Raw genomic sequence first — 11,291 nt, 5'->3', positions numbered from 1 at the left:
AGTTGAGAGGAAAGGGCGCCAGAAAGGGAAATGACGCCTTGAAGCCAGCCGCCGGCCACTTCCGCCCTTTGAGCCGGGGCTGGCGTGCGTGGAGCAGCCATGGAGGCGAGCGCCGTGCAAGAGCGGCTGGCGGCGGCGGCGGGCGAGGCCGGGGGCTTCACGCGCGTCCGCCGGCGGAAGAGGCGAGCGGGCGAGCCGGCGGAGGCGCCCATGGAGACGGGCGGGGGGCCCCCCCTGCCCAGGAAGCGGCCCGACTTCCCACCCCTGCGCGGGGAGGCCCTCGGGGTAAGGCCCGGCCTCTGGCCTGCGCGGGGCGGCGGCGGGGCTGTCTCAGAGGGTTGCCAACCTCCCGGTGGGGGCTGCAGATCTCCTGGATGGACGGCTGGTCTCCAGACTAGAGGGCTCCGTGCCCCTGCAGAGAGGGTGGCCAGCTCCCTCCTGGCCACCGGCGGGAGGTTTTTGGGCGGAGCCTGAGGAGGGCGGGGTTTGGCGAGGGGAGGGACTTCAATGCCATAGAGTCCAATGGCCGAAGTGGCCATGTTCTCCAGGGGAACTGATCTCTATCGGCTGGAGATCCACTGTAATAGCAGGAGCTCTCCAGCTAGTACCTGGAGGTTGGCAACCCTACCTGGAGAAAATGGCCCCTTTGGAGAGCGGGCTCTATGGCGTCACATCCCTGCTGAGGTCCTTCCCCAAATCCTGCCCTCCTCAGGCTCCACCCCCAAAATTTCCATGTGTTTCCCTTATCCATTACATTACATTACATCCAATCTCCAGATGACATCAGTCCGTTCCCTTGGACAGAAATGGCCACTTGGGAGGGCGGACTCTATGGCATTATGCCCCACTGAGGTCCCTCTCCTCCTGAAACCCCGCCCTCCCCAAGCCCTTCCCCCAAATCTCCAGGAATTTCCCAGCTCAGAGTTGGCAGCCCTAGGTTATAATGCCGTAGAGTCTATCTTTTTTATTATTATTATTATTATTTCTTTTTATATAAGTTTCAAATATATATTTCTTTTTCTACATACATTGTATAACGTATTCTTTTCTCATTCCCTTCCATCCCACCCACCCCCCTCCCTAACCCCACTCCTTCTCCTTATAATTTTTAGTCTCTTAACCCCAGCCACGGGCACAAAGTCTGACTCTTCCACCGAATGTCTTTTCTTCCTTCCACTGATATCCACTCTAAATAGGTCTTCCATCTACTCGTGATTTCCCTGTTCTTATCTTCCCATGAAGTCTTCTGACACGTCATCTCGACGATATCCGACTGTATAAATTCAAACAGATAGTTGTGCCAGATTTCTATAGTCCATTTACTTTTATCCTTCCAACCCAGAGCTATTACTGCTTTGCTTGCTAATAACATAGCCTTGAATGTGGCCTGGTCCCTCTTGTTTACCCCCGAGTTCCCTGTTGTAATTAACATTAGCTTAAAATCTATGGTTAAGGATACTTTACATATTCTCCTTATAATTTTTAGTATTTGTGTCCAAAAGTCCCTAACCTCTGGGCATTCCCACCAGAGGCCCGTAGAGTCCATCTTATAAAACAGCTATTTTCTCTGGGGGCTGGGGCTGATCTCTTAAGAGCCCCGTGGCGCAGAGTGTTAAGCTACAGTACTGCTGTCCAAACTCTGCTCACGACCTGAGTTCGATCCCGACGGAAATTGGTTTCAGGTCGCCGGCTCAAGGTTGACTCAGCCTTCCATCCTTCCGAGGTCAGTAAAATGAGGACCCAGCTTGCTGGGGGTAAAGGGAAGAAGACGGGGGAAGGCACTGGCAAACCACCCCGCAAACAAAGTCTGCCTAGGAAACGTCGGGATGTGACATCACCCCATGGGACAGGAATGACCCGGTGCTTCCACGGGGGACCTTTACCTTTTTTGGGGGGAGGGGGGGCTGATCTCAGTAGCCTTTGCTTAATTAACCAAAAAACATTCCTGCTGCGGTCAGTGGGGCTTCCTCCCGAATAAGAAATTGATGCTTAAACCCTTAAGTCTTTGAGTAGGTTTAAATAACAATCACTGCCCCCTTTCCTTTTCTGCTGTCATGTTTGTAGATAGTATCCTGCTTTAAAAGGATTCTCCTTCTTTGGGGTGTTATTGTCAGTGAGGACACCCAGTCGGACCCGGGATGAGTAAACTCTGTTCTCTTCCCCCCCCCCCTTCCGTTCCCATGGGAAAGAGGGACAGAGACTGGAAACTGTAACACCTCCACTTCAAAGCCTTCCCGTTGTAAATCTGAGATCGATCTTCCTAGTGTCATTTATAACACCTTGTGGAAGCTTCAAAGAAACTTGTTGTTCTTGCATTTCAAAGTCTACTTGTAATTAATTCTTTGTATGTTCTATATATGCTGTATTTGTCTTTCTCTGGTCATTCTGCCGTTGGACATCTCAAGGATGCTGATCTCGTAAGCTTCTCTGAAATAAACTTTAAACTTTCTGTAACGTCTGAAGTGGAGTTTATATTACTGGAATGCTACGTGGTACTGAAACCCTGACAGTTATTAAGCAGAGGCTTAGACAGCCAAGGGGATTTTGGTCTGTAAAAAGTTCAGGTACCAGGACTGGCTGGTCTTTCAGCTGTCTGTGAGGTTCCTCCTGTCAATGAAAGTAAATAGTTGACTGAATCACTGTTTTGTATGTTGGGCGGGTGAAATGTAGTCTTTGGTGCGATGAAATTTTGTTTCGTTTAGGGTGGAAAAGGTGAAATGAGGAAAATTCCTGTACCAGCGAACAGATACACACCTCTGAAAGAGAACTGGATGAAAATTTTTACACCTGTTGTAGAACACTTGCAGCTTCAAATCAGGTTTAACTTGAAAACAAGGAATGTAGAGATAAAGGTAAGTTATAAGATCTGTTGCATGTGAATTGAAAGCTATGGGTGCAATCCTGGCCGAGGGGTGGGGAACGGATGACGAATCTCTTTAGAAGCCGGCATCCAGGAATAAAGTGACACCTTAACATTGGTTAAGAAAGAAGCATCATTGACAGATTGCCAAATGAAACAAACAACAAAAAAGTCTTTGCCCGTTGGTGGAAGAAGGCAATGTAAGGGGACAGATTAATATACCTATGGAGAGAATTCTGGGCCCTACTGCTACTATCCTGTTAGTAACAGAAAGAGCCAGCGATTTAAGACTCGGCTAGTTTGCCCTGGAATGTTAAATCTCAGTCCACACAAACCTTGGTCCACAATAAAAACGTTTAAAATTTCCTTGTGACTGCGGGGAATTTATATATTTTAAGGACACGAGTAATCCATGTTTAAATTTGGTTTAATTCAAAAGGTAGCAGCATGGTGTAGTGGTTTGGAGTGGTGGAGTCTGATCTGGAGAGCCGGGTTTGATTCCCCACTCCTCCACATGAGCGGCGGACACTAATCTGGGGAACTGGATTTGTTTCCCCACTCCTCCACATGAAGCCAGCTGGGTGACCTTGGGCAAGTTACAGCTCTGTTAGAGCTCTCTCAGCCCCACCTACCTCACAGGGTGTCTGTTGTGGGGAGGGGAAGGTGATTGTAAGCTGGCTTGAGTTTCCCTTAAGTGGTAGAGCAAGTCGGCAGATAAAAACCAACTCTTTTTCTTCAAACTCATTATGTCTCTTCCCACTCCCCCCGCCCCTTTAGACTTGTAAAGAGACCAAGGACATCAGTGCCTTGACAAAAGCAGCTGACTTTGTGAAAGCTTTCATCCTTGGATTTCAAGTTGAGGTGAGTTTTTTTACCTTTTATTCGAGTTGAGCTGCCCTCATTAAAGTATACATTCACAGCTTACATGAAATCCATTTATCTGTAGTATGTACAGGGAAACGCTTTTCCACGTTGTTCATATGGTTTTGCGTGTGCTGTCAAGTCACGGCTGACTTATGGCCAGCCCATAGGGTTTTCAAGGCAAGAGACATTGGGAGGCGGTTTGCCATTGCCTGCCTCTGCATGGTCTGAGAGAGTTCAGAGAGAACTGCAACTGGCCCAATGTCAGCCAGCAGGCTTCATGTGCAGGATCAGGGAATCAAACCCAGTTCTCCAGATCAGAGTCCACCACTCGTGTGGAGGATTAGGGAATCAAACCCGATTCACCTAAGAAGAACATAAGAAAAGCCCTGCTGGCTCAGACCAAGGCCCATCAAGTCCAGCAGTCTGTTCACACAGTGGCCAACATGCTGCCTCTAGGAAGCCCACAAACAAGACGACTGCAGCAGCATTTATCCTGCCTGCTTTCCACAGCAACTAATATAATGGGCATACTCCTCTGAGACTAGAGAGAATAGGTATTCATCGTGACTAGTATCCATTTTCACTAGTAGCCATGGATAGCCCTCTCCTCCATGAACATGTCCACTCCCCTCTTAAATCCTTCCAAGTTGGCAGCCATCACCACATCCTAGGGCAGGGAGTTTCACCATTTAACTATGCGTTGTGTGAAGAAATACTTCCTTTTCTCTCAAATATTTTAGGATGCCCTTGCCCTCGTCAGGTTAGATGACCTTTTCCTGGAATCATTCGAAGTGACCGATGGTAAGTATTCCGCAGTTCTACTGAAGTACGTGTGATTTAATACAACTCGGTATTGGAACAAAAGACCAACTTTTCCTTCACTAGGACATAACGCACACCTCCTGAGACCAAAGCACTTAAATGGGCGTGCCTCCTTAAGTTACTCAGAGACCTGAGTTAAAGTTTGCAGCCCTACATTACGGATTTTGTGTTTAAAACTTTGAAGGGCATTGGCTTGGATCTTACCAGCTTTTCCACTGAGGGGGAGAGAAGACAGGGTCCAGCATGGGGTAGTGGTTAAGAGTGGTGGTTTGGAGCGGTGGACTCTGATCTGAAGAACCGGGTTTTATTTCCCTCTCCTCCACATGAGCAGCAGACTCTAATTTGGTGAACTGGATTTGTTTTCCCACTCCTACACGAAGCCAGTTGGGTGACCTTGGGCTAGTCACAGCTCTCTGAGCTCTCTCAGCCCCACCTACCTCACAGGGTGTCTGTTGTGGAGAGGGGAAGGGGAGGTGATTGTAAGCCGGTTTGATTCTTCCTTAAGTGGTATTAGCATTCTTGCCCAATGCTAATTCTGGCCCCCATGTGGCTTTTGTCTACATTGGTCCCATGACTCTCAGCATAGCCTTTTCGTGTGGCCAGAGGAGAAGAAGAAGAGTTGGTTTTTATATGCCGACTTTCTCTACCACAAGGAAGAATCAAACCGGCTTACAATCCCCTTCTCCTCCCCACAACAGACTCCCTGTTAGGTAGGTGGGGCTGAGCGAGCTCTAAGAAAGTTGTGACTAGCCCAAGGTCACCCAGCTGGCTTCATGTGCAGGAGTAGGGAAACAAATCCAGTTCACCAGATGAAGCAAATTAATAGAACACCCCCCATGCCTGTAACACTTGAGAGTGCTCGTAGAGGGAATGCATCTGAATGTCTCTCTGCCTATGGAAAGCTAATATATAAGGGAGAAGACCGCCGTGCTAGTTTTTCATGCATGGGGAAAGTGATACAATCCAAAAGCAGTACATACATTTTCTGTGCATGTGTCAGTCAGGTCTGAAATATCCGTCCTAAGCATCTTTGCTTCCCAACAAGTCCTCTTAAACTTGGTGTTGCTGGTTTTGGAATCAAGAGAGCCAGCATGGCGTAGTGGTTATTGTGTCAGACTAGCATCTGGGAGATCCGGATTCAAATCCCCCCTGTGCCATGGAAGTTTGCTGGGTGACCTTGGGCCAGTCACACTCTCAGCCTAACCTACCTCACAGGGTTGTTGTAGTGAGAATACAATGAAGGAGAGGAGTCTTATGTAAGCCACTTCGGGTCTCCATTAGGGAGAAAGTTGGGATATAAGTGAAGTCAATAAAAAATAAGATCTCTTTATATAATATGCAGTTGGTATCCCTCTCTTAACAGAGTTTGCGGTGTCTCCCATTCAAGGGATTAACTAGGTCTCAGATCATTCACCAGACACGAAATAAGCATGTTTAGACTGTAAATGTAAATTGTTGTTCCCTTTAGTTAAACCTTTAAAAGGAGATCACCTTTCTAGAGCAATTGGAAGAATCGCCGGAAAAGGCGGGAAAACCAAGTTCACTATTGAAAATGTCACGAGGACACGAATAGTTCTTGCGGACTCGTAAGTATAGTCTCCAGACTCTTTCCCTGTGGTGTGTTTACTGAGGGTATTGTAGCATAAGAGGAATCCTGCTGGATCAGACCAGTGAGCTATTCAGTCTCCTATATTGCAGTATTAAAATAAGAACATAAGAAAAGCCCTGCTGGATCCGACCAAGGCCCCTCAAGTCCAGCAGTCTGTTCACACAGTGGCCAGCCAGGTGCCTCTAGGAAGCCCACAAGCAAGACGACTGCAGCAGCATTGTCCTGCCTGTGTTCCACAGCACCTCATATAATGGGCATGCTCCTCTGATCCTGGAGGATAGGCATAAGAACATAAGAAAAGCCCCTGCTGGATCAGACCAAGGCCTATCGGGTCCAGCACTCTGTCCACACAGTGGCCAACCAGGTGCCTCCAGGAAGCCCACAAACACGACGACTGCAGCAGCATTGTCCTGCCTGTGTTCCACAGCAATAGAATAGGCTTGCTCCGCGAATACTGTTGACCAAGGTTTCTTAGCCACAGAGCTAAGCAAGGCCCAGATCCATAGAATAAAAAGGGAGTGAAACAAAAGGGTCCTGGCTGTGAAGAGCAAGGGAAGGGCCAGGCCTTGAGTTGGTGGCTGCAATCAATTGTGTGTGTTTGGAGGGGTGGGGGTTCAGGGTAAACATCATTCAAGTGCTGGTGTTGTCATACTGGAAATGGCTAAGCAACCACCACCACCCTGGTCTGTTCAGTTTGTAGTTTGGTCAAAGTATTCCAGCGCGTTTCCAATACCTTCCACTTTCACACGTGATAATTTTTTTTTTGCAGGAAGGTTCACATTTTAGGATCTTTCCAGAACATCAAAATGGCGCGAACGGCAGTTTGCAACCTCATCTTAGGTAAGCCTCCCTGAACGGAAGGAAACCTGAATTCAAAGCACCCGGCCTTACATCCGGGCAGGAATCAGCCAGCTGAGTCAAAGAACCCTCTTCATACTATGCATAATTTTATAGACCTCTATCTCCCCTTATCCTTCTTGCTAACCTAAACAGCTTTATATATTAGTCTAAAGCAATTGAGCCCTGTGGTGCAGAGTGGTAATCTGCAGTACTGCAGTCCAAGCTCTCCTCACGACCTGAGTTCGATCCCAACGGAAGTTGGTTTCAGGTAGCCAGCTGGGGGTAAAGGGAAGATGTCTGGGGAAGGCACTGGCAAACCACCCTGTAAACAAAGTCTGCCTTGGAAAAGTCGGGATGTGACGTCACCCCATGGGTCAGGAATGACCCAGTGCTTGCACAGGGGACCTTTACCTTTAAAGCAATTGCAGTCTGTACCCTAATCAGTTTAAATACCTATGGGAGTCCAGCTGGGGTTTCTTTGCTACATAAACTACTTCAGTTGAAGCAGCACTCTGTTCTCTTCTTCTCTCTGAAACGAAATGACAGTTGCCCACCTAATGCGGAACAGAAGCCTTGTTCCTGTTTTACTCCTTTCGTTTTGAGCAGAGGAAAGGCAGCCATGTCTGTACTGGTTTGGGTCTGAAGCACCCCCAGCAGAGTGAAGCTGATTGGGTGGAACTTCCCCTCCCACTCCCTGCTACAGTCAGCAAGGTTCCCCCCACCCCACCCCCCAAAAAAAATCTGCTGTTGGAGGTCTGGGAAGCCTCAGCAACCACAGGGGAGGGGTCAAGTGAGGACCTGCTGTGGGAGCGGGAATCAGTTAAAAAGAAATCGTCCTCCCCTTCTCCAATAATGGAAGTGCAGTTTTGCTAGCGTAACAGTACCTTTGGCTCCAGGCCACGATTTGAAGCGAGGACTGCTGTGTCCGACCCAGCGTTTGAGCTTCTACAACCTTCCTTTTCGCTGTAAGGCATTCTGTGCTTAAGATGCAAAGCATCAGTGATAATATAAGCCTTGAAGTGTCAGCTCTCGTCGTTTAACTGTACTAACGTGTGGCTTTCTTCTCCAGGAAGTCCTCCGTCAAAGGTGTATGGCAATATCAGAGCCGTGGCCAGCAGAGCAGCAGAGAGATTCTAAGGGTTCCGAATCTGCAGTTGAAAGTGCCGGACTTTCCTCTACGCCAAGTTCGGGAAACGGCTTGTGTGTGGACTCATCGTCTTGGGGAAATGTTGCTAGTAACATTCCCTTCTAATGCAGCTGAAGTGTAGAACTGACGCGGGGGCAGTGTATCTTTGGACGGCCTGGAGCTTACGTCTATTGAAAGAGGATTTCTGTCAAATAAAGATCTACTGATGGTTCAGTGTCATGCTAACAGTTAACTTACAGAATGGATGTTTTAGAGTGTCTTATCTGCGGCTTGCCCTGTTATGTCAAGGCTGTGACCTACGGTGGTGATGGAATAAGAAGAGTTAGTTTTTGTACCCCCGTTTTCCCTACCTTTTTAAAGAGAATCAAACAGGCTTACAATTGCCTTCCCTTCCTCTTCCCACAAGAGACACCTTATGAGGTAGGTGACGCTGAGAGAGTTTGGAGAGAACTGTGACTGGCCCAAGGTCGCCCAGCAGGCTTCCTATGGAAGAGTGGGGAATCAAACCTGGTTCTCCAGATTAGAGTCCACCACTCATGTGTAGAAGTGGGGAATCGATCAAGCGCCGTCAAGTCACAGCCGACTTGCGGCAACTTTGTGTGGTTTTCAAGGCAAGAGACAAACGGGGTTTGCCATTGCCTTCCTCTGCATAACGACCTTGCACGTCTTCAATGGTCTCCCATCCAAGGACTAACCAGGGCTGACCCTGCTTAGCTTCTGAGATGAATCAAGATGGGTCTGGGCTGTCCAGGTCGGGGCATAGTGACTTTTGGCCTGGGCCTTATGAAATTTCCAGACTCTGGAAGATGTAAGGGTGAAGTGCCGAGGACCAGTCTGTATTCTGGGGTCTTCCCCCAACGCTGTGACTTAAATGAGGAGCACCCCCCCCCCAGTATTTAGTGCTTTTGTTCTGATGCTTCATGAGTCATCTACCTTCTCAATAGTGCAGCCGTCGTTCAAACTGTGACCATTCTCTTACCTCCTTGCCTGTATGAAGCTGTACAAACCAGGAAGCTATCCTGAGCTATCCCAGGTCATTTATGCATGGGTACTTTCACTCACATTCACATACGCACACGTCTGTCTCAGTTGTTCCTTGGAGTTCTGCATGAGTTTTGCATCCATTAGAGATGACCTCGCTGCCAGCCCTCGCAAATCCTGGACCTTCCCATTCCTCTGTTAACCCGAATCAGCCCAGGTGAAATCTCCAATCATAACACAAAGTGCGGGACACAAGCTTGGTTTCGCTCACAGCCAGTTACAAAGCAGCATGTCCAGAGGCGGGGATTCAAATGCTTCCTGCTTCCTCAGAGCTCTTTCTGAGCAGGCTTTTTAAAACCAAGGCTTGGATTTCTCCCCCCGCCCTCCTTTCAGATTGCTCCATTTTTTGTTTTTATTAAAATGCTTTTTTAAGGCAGCAATTGGGGTTTTTGGGGGGGGGGGTTCTCTCAAAGTAAGCTCTACAAAGAAAGCCAGTTACAAAGCAGCATTTAAAGGGGCAGGGACTTGATTTGAGCTTGGAGACTGTTGATACATAGATTCCCAACAGGAAGGTGGGTCCAGCCGGCAACGAACCTCAGGTAAGACTCCCATGCAAAAACGACACATCGGGTTTTTCTTTCCCCTCATACTGTGATTCTAAACTCTGCGTGCCCCAGCTGCTTAGTCAAATCACAACAAATGAAAGTTTTCTTTGAAGGCTCCCTAAATAGTTGGACAGGGAGAAGTAGCGATTAGAGCAAGCTGTTGTATTCTTTCTGCACAGACGGTCTGGCAGAGGCTGAATGTAGCCAGGGAACTAGGGCTTCGTTGAGAGGTGCTAGTCAGCTCTCTCCTATTTGGAAAGAGCCAGCAAAGCATCCTGTATGCCAAGAGCTAAGTGGAAATCCCAGAATGTTAGATGTTTAGAGGTTAATTTTTCAGAAAGCATTGAAGGTCTGAAGAAGGTGGGTAAGGGGAGAATTGATAGAGGTCTTTAAAATCCTGCATGGTATGGAGAGCGGAAAGGGAGAAGCTTTTCTCCCTCATACTACGCGGGATCATCTGCTGAAGCTGGAGGGTGAGAGATTCAAAACTGATGAAGTATTTCTTCACACAACACATAAATGGTGGAACTCCCTGCCCAGGAATGGGTGATGGCTGCCAACTTGGAAGGCTTTAAGAGAGGAGTGGGTACGTTCATGGAGGAGATCCATGGCTGCTAGTCAAAATGGATACTGTCATGATGCATACCTGTTCTCTCCAGGATCAGAGGAGCATGCCTGTTATATTAGGTGCTGTGAAATACAGGCAGGCCAATGCTGCTGCAGTCATCTTGTTAGTGGGCTTCCGAGAGGCACCTGGCTGGCCACTGTGTGAACAGACTGCTGGAGTTGATGGGCCTTGGCCTGCTCCAGCAGGGCCTTTCTTATGTTCTCTGAACAACACTGGCAATGCAAAATAAGAATCAGATTTAAAAACATAAGACTACACTAAATTTATATTGCCTAAACCAGACAGCAGCCTTAAAAATGAAAATACTGCCAAAGTTTGTTATTGTTTATGGCCATTCCCATATTGTGCCTGAATGATTTTGTTAAAACTTAGAAAATGTTTGAGCTGTTTATTTGGGGTTATAAGAAAGCTATAATCCAAAGCAGGATAATGGCAAGCCCCAAGAAAGTAGTGTGGTCCTGAAGCGCTTTCTAGAAAAAAAAATATTACTGTGCTTCTAGACCAACAAATATTTGGCACTGGAGCATAGGGATAAACAGGAAAAGATGTGGAAACAGCAAATGGGTCTCAGGTTTAAGGAAACAGAGTATTTAGGGAAAACAGGCTATTTAGGAGATTGAAAACCACTGCACTAATGACCATGGAACAAATTTAACAACCAGTGAACATCCAATGTTCTCCATTAAACAGATCTGAGCACATAATGGTGTATTCTAAGATAAAGGGGTTGTTGACTAAATTCCAGGAGATTCTAACTTGTCTGTAGAGCAAAAGGGCAATTTGATCTTTCAAAAGAAATCAGTTGGGAGAAACCCCGTGTACTTCTGTGAATGCCAGTATCAGAAGAGTCTGAAACTGCCTTATAGATGGTATTACATCAAAGACTATTTACGTCATCTCAGCAATTTATTAAGACATTAGTACCACTCTGCAAG

At 47.5% G+C, this 11,291-nt stretch overlaps 2 protein-coding genes across 2 annotated transcripts in view; one reads left to right on the top strand and one right to left on the bottom strand.

The window, feature by feature from the left end:
* The window catches only part of CNRIP1 (cannabinoid receptor interacting protein 1), a 164,578-nt gene that overhangs the window by 67,035 nt on the left and 86,252 nt on the right, over nt 1-11,291 (bottom strand). The window lies entirely within an intron of this gene.
* Nucleotides 100-8,132, top strand: PNO1 (partner of NOB1 homolog). The gene is made up of 7 exons (XM_056856802.1): nt 100-285; nt 2,703-2,852; nt 3,638-3,721; nt 4,465-4,525; nt 6,015-6,132; nt 6,925-6,995; nt 8,065-8,132. The coding sequence occupies exons 1-7, from the start codon at nt 100-102 to the stop codon at nt 8,130-8,132; spliced, it is 738 nt and encodes a 245-aa protein (XP_056712780.1).

The sequence above is a fragment of the Euleptes europaea genome, chromosome 10 (genome assembly GCF_029931775.1).
Source record: "Euleptes europaea isolate rEulEur1 chromosome 10, rEulEur1.hap1, whole genome shotgun sequence".
Lineage (NCBI taxonomy): Eukaryota > Metazoa > Chordata > Lepidosauria > Squamata > Sphaerodactylidae > Euleptes > Euleptes europaea.
The sequence above is the reverse complement of the archived record's forward strand: the minus strand, read 5'-3'. Positions and strand labels throughout refer to the sequence as shown.

Excerpts from the sequence above, each read along its gene's own strand:
- PNO1 (XM_056856802.1), top strand. The coding sequence starts at position 100 with ATGGAGGCGAGCGCCGTGCAAGAGCGGCTGGCGGCGGCGGCGGGCGAG. Across the intron at positions 2,853-3,637 it reads CAAGGAATGTAGAGATAAAG|ACTTGTAAAGAGACCAAGGA; the intron begins GTAAGTTATAAG and ends CCGCCCCTTTAG. Across the intron at positions 3,722-4,464 it reads TCCTTGGATTTCAAGTTGAG|GATGCCCTTGCCCTCGTCAG; the intron begins GTGAGTTTTTTT and ends CAAATATTTTAG.